Source organism: Cydia pomonella, chromosome 12 (assembly GCF_033807575.1).
Source record: "Cydia pomonella isolate Wapato2018A chromosome 12, ilCydPomo1, whole genome shotgun sequence".
NCBI lineage: Eukaryota > Metazoa > Arthropoda > Insecta > Lepidoptera > Tortricidae > Cydia > Cydia pomonella.
The window spans coordinates 12,627,423-12,641,858 of NC_084714.1; the positions used below are offsets into that span (position 1 = coordinate 12,627,423).

The 14,436-nt window shown below is 37.3% G+C and overlaps 1 protein-coding gene across 4 annotated transcripts in view; it reads right to left on the reverse strand.

Moving 5' to 3' along the window:
- Nucleotides 1–14,436, reverse strand: part of LOC133523603 (intraflagellar transport protein 172 homolog) — a 98,172-nt gene that overhangs the window by 45,969 nt on the left and 37,767 nt on the right. For 2 of the 4 annotated variants that reach the window (XM_061859272.1, XM_061859271.1), the window contains exons 30-35: nt 13,991–14,233; nt 12,449–12,545; nt 12,032–12,172; nt 11,682–11,800; nt 10,643–10,751; nt 7,221–7,349 (exon numbers count right to left, since the gene is read on the reverse strand). In XM_061859272.1, coding sequence (XP_061715256.1) covers nt 7,225–7,349; nt 10,643–10,751; nt 11,682–11,800; nt 12,032–12,172; nt 12,449–12,545; nt 13,991–14,233 — 834 coding nt within the window. In that variant the 3' untranslated portion in view covers nt 7,221–7,224. Of the gene's footprint in view, nt 1–6,675; nt 7,350–10,642; nt 10,752–11,681; nt 11,801–12,031; nt 12,173–12,448; nt 12,546–13,990; nt 14,234–14,436 lie in introns of those variants that run through there. The other 2 variants (XM_061859273.1, XM_061859270.1) reach the window with 1 other exon arrangement.

A 14,436-nucleotide genomic window follows, 5' to 3' on the forward strand; every position in this document is an offset into this window, starting at 1 on the left:
ATAAACTATATAAATAACCCCTTGGCTGTCCCAAAAAACAGTGGTGATTACCTTTCCTGCCGAATTAACGGGTTTCGCTTTCTTTGGGGCCCGTTCGTTAGCAGAAGTCCACTGTTTTGACTGATTTTTCGTCTCTAGCGTATAATGATGGATCCACGTTTCATCTACCGTCACAAATCGACGTAAAAATTAATTAGGATTACTCTTGAATTTGGCTAAGCATTGCTCGGAAGTTGTTTCACGAAGTCGTTTTTGATCGGCTGTCAGCAAACGCGGCACCCATCTTGCGGAAAGCTTTTTCATATTCAAAATATTATGCAAGATATGAAAAACTCGTTCAGATGAAATGTGTACAGTCTCAGCTATCTCACGAATCTTCACTCGACGGTCATCCAAAACAATATCGTGAACTTTATTCACGATATCATCAGTGGTCACTTCAATCGGCCTTTCAGAGCGTTCTAAGTCATTGGTAGTGGTACGCCCAGAACGAAATTCTGTAAACCACTTATGTACCATTTCATGAGAAGGAGCAGATTCCCCATAATATTTGATTAGACAGTTTTCAGTCTCTTTAATAGTTTTTCAAGTAATGTTTAATCAACACACGAAATTCGCTTTTCTCCATTTTCAAACAGTTTTCCGATCATATTTGACATATGCCTAGACAACTTTTTTATAGCCCCGCCTTATAAAAAAAAAAACTGCCAGCTACCAAGGAGTTCAGAATTGTAATTAAAAAGTTTATATGTTAAAATGATTTTTGTTTTACATAAAGTCACTGACTTCTCAAACCGCTCTCGTAGTGCCAGATATGTGGAAGAGATTCTTAAAGAGCGTGTCGGCCCATATTTAATTAATATGGGTGAAAACTCCATGTTCATGCATGACAAAGCCAGGCCACACACAGCTCAGATTGTAGAAGACTATTTTGAGGAGGTTGGCATCAACACTATGAACTGGCCTTCGAGAAGCCCGGACCTAAATCCGATTAAGCACGTATGAGATGAGCTCGGGAGGCGTGTAAGTAATTGAAACCCCGCCCCAGCTACACTTAGAGACCTGAAACAGGCGTTAGTGGAATAATGAGCTAATATCCCGCGAGAACGCATAAGAAACTTAATAAACAGCATGCCCAATCGTTTAGAAGCTGTAAGAAGAGCCCGAGGAGGCAATACGAAGTATTAATATGTTTTTTTTTTGTTTTGTGTGTGAGGTACCACTATTGATTTTCTACCTATAATTAATTGATATCGTGTTTACTATGTAATTTATATAATTAAACAAGTGAATAACATTTCTTACTTTTGATGTTGTTTTGTTAACTATGACTTTATCTATAATATAAAGTTATTAACGAAAAAAGGGGAAAAGGTAGATATTTCTTATTTCCCCAATATCTCAAAAAATATTGATAATTAATAAATCAAAATTAATATTATAAAAGAGGAAGATATTTCCACTAGAAAAGTCGATACTTGCAGAACTGTATCTCCATGATTTATACTTTTTATTCAACACTGAAAATAGGTATCCGCGCGTGATTTTGGGTATGGCTTCAAAAGCAAGTACCTACGTCACATTGAATATTTTTTTTGTTAATAACTTTTAATATTTTTGTCTGCTAATAAACGCTTTGAATACATTTTTCACGCATTTTTAGGAGTAGTATCTTTATTTTTCACCGTTTTCAGTTTGTCGAGTCAGTTTATATTTCTGAAGACAATTTGAATATTGGACTAGCACGGAACTAAACCACTAAGAATCTTAAGAATCTCTCGCCAGTTTTCCGTCATTTATAATGCAGGTCCTACTTTCGGATGCCCCCGGTGGCCTCCTTACATTATTGAAAACGGCCCCTTATATTATGCAAACCAGTCCCGTATGTGAAATCTCCCCAACTGTTTTCCATATAAAAAGTCCACCTGTATTACTGGGCGTCCAGACTGGACAATGAAATTACCAATTTGATCAGAAATTAAATTAGCTATTTGATTGTTAATCTCATCTATCGGGATATAGTGGGATCGGCGTGCCAATGTCTATGAATTTTATTTTTGCGTCCACACCAACAAACACACCACACAAAAAAATATAAATTTAATCCGATTGTACGAAAAAAAAACTCGCATGGTCGCCCACTTATATACTGTGTTTTTTTTAATTCCGTTAAGTTCAAGGATGCATTCCTGAGTTTAAATTAAGTATCTTTCTCAAAGACACCGGTATTCTAATTAACTCCATTTCGGAGATAATCAATATTTTTTTTATCTTATAAGGCAAGTGTATACGCTAGTAAGGGTACGAGCGTATACACTTGCCATAGAGGCTGTTTACATATTGATTGGTGTTTAGTACGAGTGTATACATTTGCTACTAAATGTAAGTACTATCTCGGACGATTGATGTTCGAAATGACATTGATATGAGGTCAACTCGGCGAAGACCGTCTATCGGCGAAGGTCGTATAGCAAGAATAACAGCAAATTCTGCACCGGTACGAGGATGGAAACACAATTTATGAAATGATAAAACTGTTCTAGTTTTTACAAATTTACACAGATGGCGCTACCCTCTAGAATAAAGAGAAAAATTGGCCTTTCAAGTTTAGTGAGATTCGCACTAGATAGATAGATAGAATACTCTTTATTGGCACACCTCAGTAAAAAGATACAAGAAAAATAAACAATTGATTAAATGTAGAGGCAGACAACAGGCGGTCTTATCGCTAAAAAGCGATCTCTTCCTTTGGATAGCGGAAATAGAGAAGTTAATTAAAAAAGTAGGTGTTGCTGAACCGTTATGAAGCCTACACACACAATTACAGTGAATAAACATACACATATAAGGAATACAAATAGACATACATGAGCGCGTCTAATGCCAACGGGTAAGGAGTTCCAGAGTCAGACAGCTTGAAAAGTAAATGAAGTGCTGTAAAATTTTGTAGAAGAAGATGAAACGGAGAGAAGCAGGCTGCGCGACAGCCTCACAGAATTTAGATAGTTAAAATGCTCCTTGAGATAGCGGGGAGTTGCTGGAAGGAAAAGAATAGAATATAGGAGAGACAGAATATGAAAGTTACAACGAAAACGAATAGGCAACCACTTGAGCTGTGAGCGAAAAAGAGAAACATGGTCATACTTGCGTTGCGTAACCCAAATATGAAACGCTCACTAGTATTTGGAGCACACCACGTTACCGTAATTTTTTTTAAGTAATTAAAATGAAGTGTTTTTAAGATCCAAGCAGGTAAGTATATCCTTTATTAATGTATTTATATGAACATTATATTACAATAACGTTAAACTCGGTATTTCAGGAAGATATTTCTGGTGGAAAAAAACTAAACTCAAAATGTAGTAGTGGCAAAGTCCGTCTAAATTTTGTAGGCTAACATCGTAATATCGGTCTTCGCCGTTTTCAGAAGTCGTTAACATTTTCTCTCTATGTTTTATTATAATTTTTTTGCTTTGGTTTCATTGCACCTAAATATCATAATGCCATTGTATTTTTTATCTCCTAAATTTCATAACAACTCAGTCCCAAAATGCCTAAATATCAATTTCTTTCCTTCTTAAAATGGTCATAATGACTTTCATTCATATCATCCAAGTCTCAAAATACCTAAATGTCAAAAAGTATGTTTTATCAGTAGGAAATGGCGCGATATTCATATTTTCTTTGGTAAGTCAACTCTTTGCGCCTACTGTTACACACTTAGCATGTGTTTGTATTAACGACATTAAACCACTCACACCCGCATACGACAGAAACCTGCTTTATCAACGCGAGTCACCTGCTTTACCGACAGCGCCGCGTTCCTTAATGCTTGTTCGGACTAACTACGTTAGTAATTTAGTCAAGTAGCGAGTATTTTTAGTTACTTAACGTCCCAGAACACCAATCCAGGTGAGAAAAATAAAAAATCGCAATGAGTGGCGATACGATTTTAAGTCGACACGAGTTTCGAATTACCTATTTGCAAATGTATCGTACAACGTTTTACAATACATATGGCCCTTTAAATTTTCGATATAGTTACGTAATGTGCTAATTATCGCACTAGTGCGGTAAAGTAGCTCCATTGTAAAATAAGTAACAATATATATTTGACCATTGTGACACATGGTACCTATATATTTGACCATTTTGGTAAACGAGTAAAATGAAATTAAGGTTAAATGAAACCAAAGCATTTTTTTCCTTTATATTTACTTACTAGTATACTCAAAATGTGTCAAGAAATGGTCGATATCTTGTTAGAGCAGTCGCCCTTCAAAGTTTTTGGTTGTTTGGGCATCGTATTCAGTATTGGTTGACTCACCCGATTTGATTTGCTGACGACATTCGAGCATTCGACATATATACACTATATATTTTTAGGAACCATCAATACGAAAATTACTACGGGACCAACCTTGATCAGCTGTTAGACATTTTGTGTCTACCTCTAAATAGATTATATGAAACAGCAGTTTATTCCACTGATGAATATTATCACTTCCATTTAAATGCAATATACAATGTTGTACTACTAGCATGCACAATAATACTAAGTGAACTTCAATACACAGTATACTACATATATATCCAAACAAACGGAAACTTTAAAGAGCAGAACAGTTACGTTACCCGCCGACCGACTTGAAGTTCGGCTGCAATTAAAATAAATATCCAAAGAAAGGAGCGAACCCCGATCTGAAAGGCCGTGCACTTGTGACTCCCCTGGTTTTGCAGGTGTCTATGGGCGACGGTAATTGGTTACCATCAGGCGATCTCTCTGCTCAGCACTGCGGCGAAGTTTGTAAGGAAAAATCTGTATTTTTAAAAGTTAATTACCTAAACTTAGTTTTATCTTTTTCAGCCATATGAACATATAAACGTAAAACGAATGGAGCATCTTAACGACCGGTCTGGCCTAGCGGATACCACCCTAGCTAGCCTATGAAGCCAATGGTTCTGGGTTCGAATCCCGGTAAGGGTAGTTATTTGTGTGATGGATGAGCAGAGATATTTGTTCCTGAGTCAAGGATGTTTTCTATTTTATTTAAGTATTTTCATATTATATATATCCTTGTCTGGGTACTACCCACAACACAAGCCTTCTTCTTCAGTTTATTGCTTGTCTAAGTACAAAACTATTTTATGTTATTTATGTTCTATTAAGTTAATCACATTACTAATTAGGTATAATTACTGCCAATCGAAAAATATGGGCATTCTTGTTGCAATTACTACCATATTTTTATATTAGTCGTTTTGTATGGAAATTTAAAAACACTAAAATAAGGTATTAACCACGGCTAATTCAAATATTTACTGCAAATAGTATGTTTTACGCATTTAATATAATTTAACTAAAGGGCGGGAAATTATTCTATCATTTAACAATAAAAGAGCAGGTCAATGACCTCGTTTTCGAAAAAAAAGATAAAATGTAAAAAAAAGTTAATTTTTGAAGACGATTTTTATCTTTGTTATTAGGTAATTATCGAGTAATTGTGGAAAATTCTTTGTGACATTTATGCCGTAATTCATAAGCTAACGAATGATTATTATTTTTAACCGACTTCAAGATTTCAAAAGGAGTAGGTTATCAATTCGATTGGCATGTTTTTTTAATGTACTTCATAAGTTATGAATCATAACTCCGTCATTTCTAAACCGATTTTGAAAATATTTTTTTTTATTTAATCTATATATATATATATATATATATACCGATTGGTCCCGTTTTTGTCAAAACTCAGTTCTGATGATGGGATCCATGAGGAATCGAGGGAACTCTTCAAATCTGAAGAGCATACATATAGTGATTTTTGTATTTTCATCAAAAAATCAAGCATTTACATTTGAAAAGTGACATTTGATGAAGTGGAACTGCTGACGATGAACAGAACGGAACTCTTCAACGCCGCATAGTTCACGTTTGGCAATTTGTCCTCTTCGCATGTTTGTGAAGCAGTTAGGTTTCAAGGCACATTTTAGTCAAGCTTGTGTTCTGATGATGGATTCCATGAGGAATTGAGGGTACTTCTCAACGTTTTTAAGCAAACTTATAGCCATTTTTATTATTATTTCATGTATGGCATGAAATAATAACCCTATTGCAGGTATTTTACCAGTCAACCAGCAAATCAGAAATGTGTCAAGATGAGTGCAGTGACAAACCTCCTTTTACCTCCTTTTCTACATATATTACTACATCAGGCATAGGACGCGGTCTTTTTAATTTCATTGTATGAAATCCAAAATCAACAATAATCTTTCTTTCACCGGTCTCCCTCATTGAAGTCGGTTTTTGTTTCTTAATAATTATTTAGATGTGCGATAGGTAAATGGACAGATATTGGTACATTAACCAAGTGCAGTAGTCTATGGCACCATAAAACTTTGAAAATGGTTGAGAAAAAACAGGTATGGGGGGTGATTTGTCGATAAAATTCATCGTACTATACGTGGTTAACAGCGCCAGTATTCGTGGACTAACACATTGTATTTAAGCAAATTATCGTAGTATCTACTTATACGTTGATAATAAACAATAAACATTCGAAATTCGGTCGGTGGGGGGTGCGGTTGGGGATAGGGGGGTACCAGGCAACTTTTTCATATTGCTAGGAATCTTTCATTGTATAGAAAAGGTTTATATGTAAATTAAAGTAGACAAAATTTCCCACAAATAAAGGTTTTATACATTTATTTCGTAAAAGTAACTTTATTTGACTTATGAGCTTCCCAAGTTGTGATACTACACAATTGATCATTCATTCATTCACAATTAAAAGCGTTATAAAACATTTCCGGAAGTCAGGGAATGTTTTACATGATTTTCATAGGTAATTGGACTGATGTGTAAAAATCGAACTTCACCTCATAGCAACCTTTTCGTAACTAATTTAAATATACTTTATATGTAATATTACAAAAAAAATCATTTAACACGTCAAATTTAAAACGAAAATACCAGCGTATTTGAGAATAAGAATAATTTATTGAGTAAACCCGCAGGTAGGTAAATATCGGATATATACCGGGTAAATACCCGCTTTCGATAGTTACCTATGTCTAGGTGGAATAGAAAATGATATTATTTAATATGTACAGCGAACTACCTTTCACACCATCAAAGATTTCGAAGAAACCTCGAACCGCACGAAGGATGTGGTTCGGTACCTACCTGCGTCTATTAGTTAGTGATTCAATGCTGAACGTACTTGTCTATATTTGCGAGTAATCGGCCGGGCCGCACCAGCGGGCGATGTGCTGCAGCAGCGCGCCCGCCGCGCCGCCGCCTCGCGCCGCCGCCGCCGCGCGCGACCACCACTCTCGGTTGGCGCAACGACCTGCCCACCATCCAAATGATCAGATGATAAACGTACCTACATCGACAAATGCCAAACGAAAATAAAACAATATCGCGGCGACAGATGCTATGAAGAGTCAGGCGACTATTTCCATACATTATTGAAGTTTCGATTGGTGTTTTCTATTACCGATTGTCATCTTAGCTATAAAACAACCCAGGCATGTTAGGACAGATATGGCTGTTCTTAGGTATGCTTATGAGTGTAATATTTTACGCAGACGTGATGGAATTCCGCCACAAAATAACTAACAATCTGGTGCCGGAATAGTCATAGTCATTTAGTAATAATATTATAAATATTACATGTCGATTATTACTGTCGTGGAAGCATCAGTTGCAGAGAAGCGGTCTTATGTTGAGTGTCCAAAAAACGCAGTTCATGGAGTGTAATATCCCCGATTCAGACTCCGAGCCAATATTGGTTGACAGACAGGAAGTACAGAAATGCAACCAATACAAATATCTTGGGAGCATTGTGCACGATACCGGATTACTGGAGATCAACATTCAACACAGGATTGCGGGCGTCTGGTTAAAGTGGAGAGAGGTGACTGGTGTGACCTGCGACAGTAAAATGCCGATAAAAATGAAAGGCCTCGTGTACAAGACCATCATAAGACCGGTACTTACTTATGGCAGCGAAATATGGCCAGTGACCTAGCGACATGTCCAAGCCATCCATGTGGCAGAAATGAAGATGCTGAGGTGGATGTCAGGCGTCTCCAGGATTGATAGGGTTCGAAACGAACACATCCGTGGTAGCCTCGGAGTGAGAGACGTCGCCGATAAGCTCCAAGAAAGTCGGCTGAGGTGGTTTGGGCATGTCAAAAGAAGGCCGCCAGAATACGTAGGCAACAAAGCCCTTAGTTTTGCCTTCCCAAGCCCAAACAGGAGGGGCAAACCAAGGCAGCGTTGGCGCAATGTCATCGCCAAAGATTTGAATGCCTGTGGGTTATCGGAAAACGACGTCCAGGATAGAGCGAAGTGGAAGGAGAAAAGTAGGAAAGCGGACCCTGTCGCAGTACGGGACAAACGCTAGGAGGATGATGAGGATGATAACATGTCAGGTTATTAATCAAGGCATTATTCAGTAACAATATAGCATTCAAATTAATTAAAATATTCCGTACAATGTCAATTATTCAATTAAATTATTAAAATAGGCATTATTCAGTTGCAATTTAACATTCAAATTAATTATATGTCATCCGTCTTTAGTAAGGTAGGCAAAAGGTAAGTTTATAACGAAGGGTCGAAACACAAGAACATGTTGCCTATATTCGATGGCTGCTCATGGGCGTATGCGCGGGCTCGTTCGTCGTGAAAAACAGAGATTCGTTTGAACTGTCAATTTGTGTGCTCAAAACCCTCGCTGGAGCCACTACAGCATCGGCTCGCCAATGAAGGGTGTCTGTACCGGTCCAGCTGTTCGCCGGGCAGAGACGGGGTAAGTAGGCTTTCGATTGATTCCCTTTCTTTGGCATTAGATTGTTAAATTGATTTGCTTTCGATGGCTGCTCATAGCCGCATACGTAAGCTCGTTTGTCGTGATAAACAGAAATTCATTTAAACTGTCGATTTGTATGCTTAAAACCCTCGCTGGAGTCACTACAACATCAGCTCACCAATGAAGAGTATCGGTACCGATCAGCTGATTGCCGTGCAGAGACGGGTGTTGGAATTGATTTGTTTTCATCGTATTTCATCGTACTATACGTGGTTAACGGCTCCACTATACGTAGACAAACACATTGTATATCGAGATAGAAGAAATGAGTTGGTCGATTTGGAAGGGGACCGAGCGTGTAACATTTTGCGTATGGAAGGTTGGACGGTAGAGGCAAGGAACGGAAACTCCTTAGGCAGAATTGTTGCGAAAGTGTCCAGCTGTCAGCTATAAACAATAGTTCCAAAGCTCTCCAGAGTAGCTAAGAACGCAGGCGCTATTGACGGAGTGAAGTGCGCTGTTTATGATTCGATTTTTTTCTCAAGTATTCTAGGTATTGTAACGCCACCTATTTATGGTTTTTTGTCGAATACTTAAGATTTCTTTACTGTCTTTATTTCTTTATTGACAAAGCTGTGTTTATACATAGGTCTTATAAACATCACAAAACTCCATCAGCTTGCCCATTTCGGGCGTACAATAATAAACTAAACTAATACATGCAAACGTAAAACAATAAAGCCAAATTAAGACGGCCACTCAGTATCATGGGGCCAATTTTAAATCTGATCCCATCTTGGGCCTTAATATATTCAGGCAAGTGATTAAATATTTTTATTCCTGTGGCATATGTGCTCCTGTTTAGTATAAAACTAGAAGGTCTAACCGTACAAACATCATATTTATATTGCAATCTTATATTATTTTTAAGTCACTTTTCTTAATAAATATGTCATTTTGTTCCTTAACTAATACACAAATTTCCAAAATATAGATATGTACATGTCAGAATTAATATTCATTGTCTTTAAAAGTTTCTCTAAGAGATTCAAGATACCTAAGTTTAAATATCACACGCATGCATCTCTTTTGAAGAATAAACGTCGATTCTACGTTCACCGAATTACCCCAAAATATTATGCCGTATGTCAGGTGGGGATAAACATTTCCATAGTACGCCTTCTTTGCGACATCGGTTGAGGTTATGTTTGTCAATATTGATAATGCGTAACATGCTCTGGCTAGTTTTTTATTTATTTTATCAATGTGATGCTTCCAGTTTAGGTTGCCATCTATTGTGACTCCTAAGAAATTTGTACTGTTTACTTGTTCAACTTGTTTACTGTTTATAACTACATTAACACTTTGCTACCTGTTTATTATTTAGAAATTGTACAATTTTTTTTTTTTTTTGTTAGATTTAAAGTCGACAACCAATCAATTACATGAGTTAAGGTATTATGTAATTCATTGGCTATAATCTGACCCATTGTCGTCGGAGATAAAAATGCATGGCATCATCGGCAAACATAACACTTGAAACATAAGCAGACGAAAGGAAATACCAGGATTAAGAGCTACAACTTTATTTGTGGTGTTTGATCAATAAATTATGGAACAAACCGTCATTTGATTTTGAAATCTGACGGTTCACGCGGAAAACGCTCGGGAGCCGATTAATGTTCCCGGCGAGCATAGGAGCCGCGCGGCGAATTATTTGCACGCATGGGACATTCACTTTTTCCTTCTATCTCGATATAGTTCTGTGATAACATCACTGCAGTCTTGATTTGGAAAAAATATAAATCCTCAAATAAACTTACCGTTAGTAAATGTGACCAATCTACTACCAAGAGGGTATCCCGTGAGCACACAACAAGCCTCATCGCCCACACTCGACCCGTACACTTCGCGGCCGTCCACCGGTAAGGTCTGAAAATAAATTTAAATATTATTAAAAAGTACTTTTCTTCTTCATAATGTTTATTGATATACACGGTCTTTTTTTAAACTCCTTTAACTTCGGGGTATATGGCTATGTAGGTACATATGGAAACTGAATGGCATAGTTAATTTTCATTTTTTTATTACTTTTTTTGTAAAAAATATTTATATGCTGGATATACTCTTGTTATAACATGGACATGCTATTTAACTGAACCAAGCAATTGAAAACTATGTATATATTATTTATTTATTATTGTAATAAACAAGCCATTATATTATTACACGATAAATTAGGCGTAAATTAGATATTGTACACGTTCATAGGGCTTATTAGATATAGATTTTTATTTATCTCCGAAATGGAGTTAATTAGAATACCGGTGAGTCTTTGTGAAAGTAACTTCTTTATTTAAGCTCAGGGATGCACCCTTAAAATTAAAAGAATTAAAAAAAGCACCGTGTATGATGTACAAAGGACAAACACGAATCTATTATAAATCTGAAGCCGTATCGAACTCGAACTAAGTGTGTCTCACATGTAATACTTATGCGAACCACTTAAGTATTACGTGTGAAATGCATTTGGTTCGAGTTTGATACGGCTGCAGATTCAATGATATTATATAACTATAGATATGGTATACTTATACATAAGGAGCACAAAATACTCCCGTGTTTATTTCTTTACCTATGAAGAAATCTATTATTTGTGATTAATTTTCGTAAGAGTAATTTCTCTCTTTAGGTATAATATCATTGGTTCGAATGCGGCCCGTTGTCGAACGTCGACGACGATAATCGGACGAGGTTGCGGGCGACTTGCGAACCTGGCACCAAAAGAAGGAGCGGCATATGTCAGTCCGCGTATTCTGCGCATACTTAACCTAATCAATACCTATTATTACATTTTCATACCTGTTCCACCGTCCGCTCCATGGACACCGCGAGCACCCACTCACGAGCCTCGTCAAGCGCTTCACCGCGAACGCAAGCGCTGTCGAGTAGGAGCGGTGAAGTAGGCCAATCCGTGCACTCTGGATCAAACAACCGTTATCAACGTCATGTGTCCATAGCTAACAAGAGTGCAGTGAAAACCTAAGCCTCACCCCACACGGGCTGCACGGGCTCCAGAAGGGACGGAATGTCTGTGGTCAAATTGGGATTCTATGCAAAAACCAAACGCCGTGTACGATATTCCGTGCCCATAGAGATTTCAGCCAGCCAGTGTAGGGTGCACCTAAGGCTGCAATTGATATGATAATTACCAAAATCTGTGTAGTCAAGCAAGTGTACTGCATCATCATCGGCTGCCTCCGCTAGGTCCAAGCTTCGATTCAGCAGAACAAAGGCCTCTCGAGCGCCGTTGCTACCTTCAGCGCGGACTGCCATCCCACTCGCATAGAAAGCTGATGAAGTCAGATAAAATTAAATAGGCAATAAAAAGTAAATCCTGTCAGCTATAACAGCCAGGAGTCTGTTGCGGTTGTCCCGCAGGCGGCGCAACGCAGCGCAGGCAATAATATCAACTTATATGTTATGAATGTCAGTATTTCCCCTGTTTCATTTTGCAAAGCATCAAAACACATAACTATGTGCTGGTCCATTTGTCAAATCAGAAGGAAAGGGTATGAAAGGTTTATAAAAACCTTATCGAAATGAATGACAAATAAAAAGTCTCTTACCAACATCAGCGACGATAATATCGGAGTATCGTGGTAAAGCTCGCGCTGCTTTTGCAGCTATCTGAGGTACATGAAGCGCCATCAACAGAGTGATCGCCTAAAATGTAATAATACGGAGTTTTAGGGCGGTCATAACCATTATAAACGTCAAAAACTCTCTCTACGCGCAAAAGTTAAGTATGCAGCTCGCCCAGTTACAAAATCCTGTTGGAGAATTAGTTTGATTTTATTGCACAAAAATACGGTCAAGTTTGAACGAAATGTCTAATGTTACTTACGGCTGTTGTGCGTGGGACAGTATAGTCATCGGAGTTTAAATTGTGAGTGTGCATACATATGTAGATAGATAGAATACTCTTTATGCATTATGTATTTATGTAACATCTAGCCTCAAATTAATTCATAAATGTGTCCATACAATTTTGCAGCTCGTCTTATATACATACCTCTTGCATATATCATATATCGGAGCTATGTTAACTATCAAAGATATGCTTTCAAACCTTATTAGTCATATTTTGCGATGTTTTCTATGGGAGAAACAATTCTTTTTGCTATTTGTCATTTTACTCAATGTTCACCTTTTTCTGTGTAGTTACAGTGTACAAGTTACTTATAAATATTATATTTTATTATATTCTATTTCGGAGTCGCATAGTAAAAGTTGCTCAGTATGACTCATACAATGTGTTAGTCTCTACGTATAGTGGAGCCGTTAACCACTGTAAAGGGATGCGATCTATCTGAGGTGGTGGAGAATGTAAACGCTTGAGGTAGATTTGTGATAATATATAATTATATTTTTTTTATAAGTTCAGCTAGATTACAATTTCACTACCCGTAATGGCTGCCACCCCCCGAATGAATCGCCTGCAGATACTTTTTCCTTTAGCAGGGCGATATTTCTGAATTCAAATACATTCGTTGCCAGTTACCTACCAAAAGACTGTAAAGGTTTCCAACCTTCACTACACGTATATTACGATGAATTTTATCGACAAATCACCCACCATACCTATATTTTTTCTCAATCATTCTAAAAATCCATCCTTTCAAAGTTTTATGTTGCCAAACACTACTGCACTTAGTTAATGTACCATTATCTGCCCATTTACCTATCGCACATTTTAAAAAATCATTCGATAGCTTATGAATTAGGCCATAAATTTGAAGCATAAATTTCAGAGAGAATTTTCCACAATTACTCGAAAATTAATAACAAAGATAAAAAATCCTTTTTTTTTACATTTTATCTTTCTTTTTGGAAAATTAGGTCGTTGACCTGTACTTTTTTAATTGTTAAGTGATAGTACAAGATATCAGCTAAAAGTTGAAATAAAACGAAAAAATGGTATGGGGGGTGATTTGTCCATAAAATTAATCGTACTATACGTGGTTAACGGCTCCACTATATGTAGACAAAAACATTGTAAATTCTCCTCACATCATTTGAAATTGAAATAAGGCTCCCGGTGACCTTGAAAAGACATGTATCTGATACAAGTATAACGCATTAAAAATACTTATACCAAGTCATAGTACCTGCATGGCTCTATCATCAGCCCCTGCCGCTAACATGACTGTCGCGGCATCCTTCAAGGCTGTTAGAGATTTCGGAGCGGCTGACACCCGCACTAGCACTTCGCTACACACTGCCTTCGCTAAGGCTGTATCACTGTCTGAAATAGAGACGGTTCCATCTCCAATGTATTGACGAAGTGTCTCTAAGGCTTGGGTTAGTGCTTCGGGAGCTTCTTCGCTCTCGATGTCGACGCCCTCCATGCGCTGGAAAATACAAATTAATATTTTGTTGTTATTAATAGAGACAAGAAACTTGTCTGCTCGCAGATTGTATACCTCATTATTATTTTACTTAGTTTGGCCTACCCCTGGATTTGTCTATACAATGAGATAAATACATTAAAAATATCTAAATATTTGAGTCCGATACAATTGTATTATACCATAACGATGATCTGGTCTGCCCG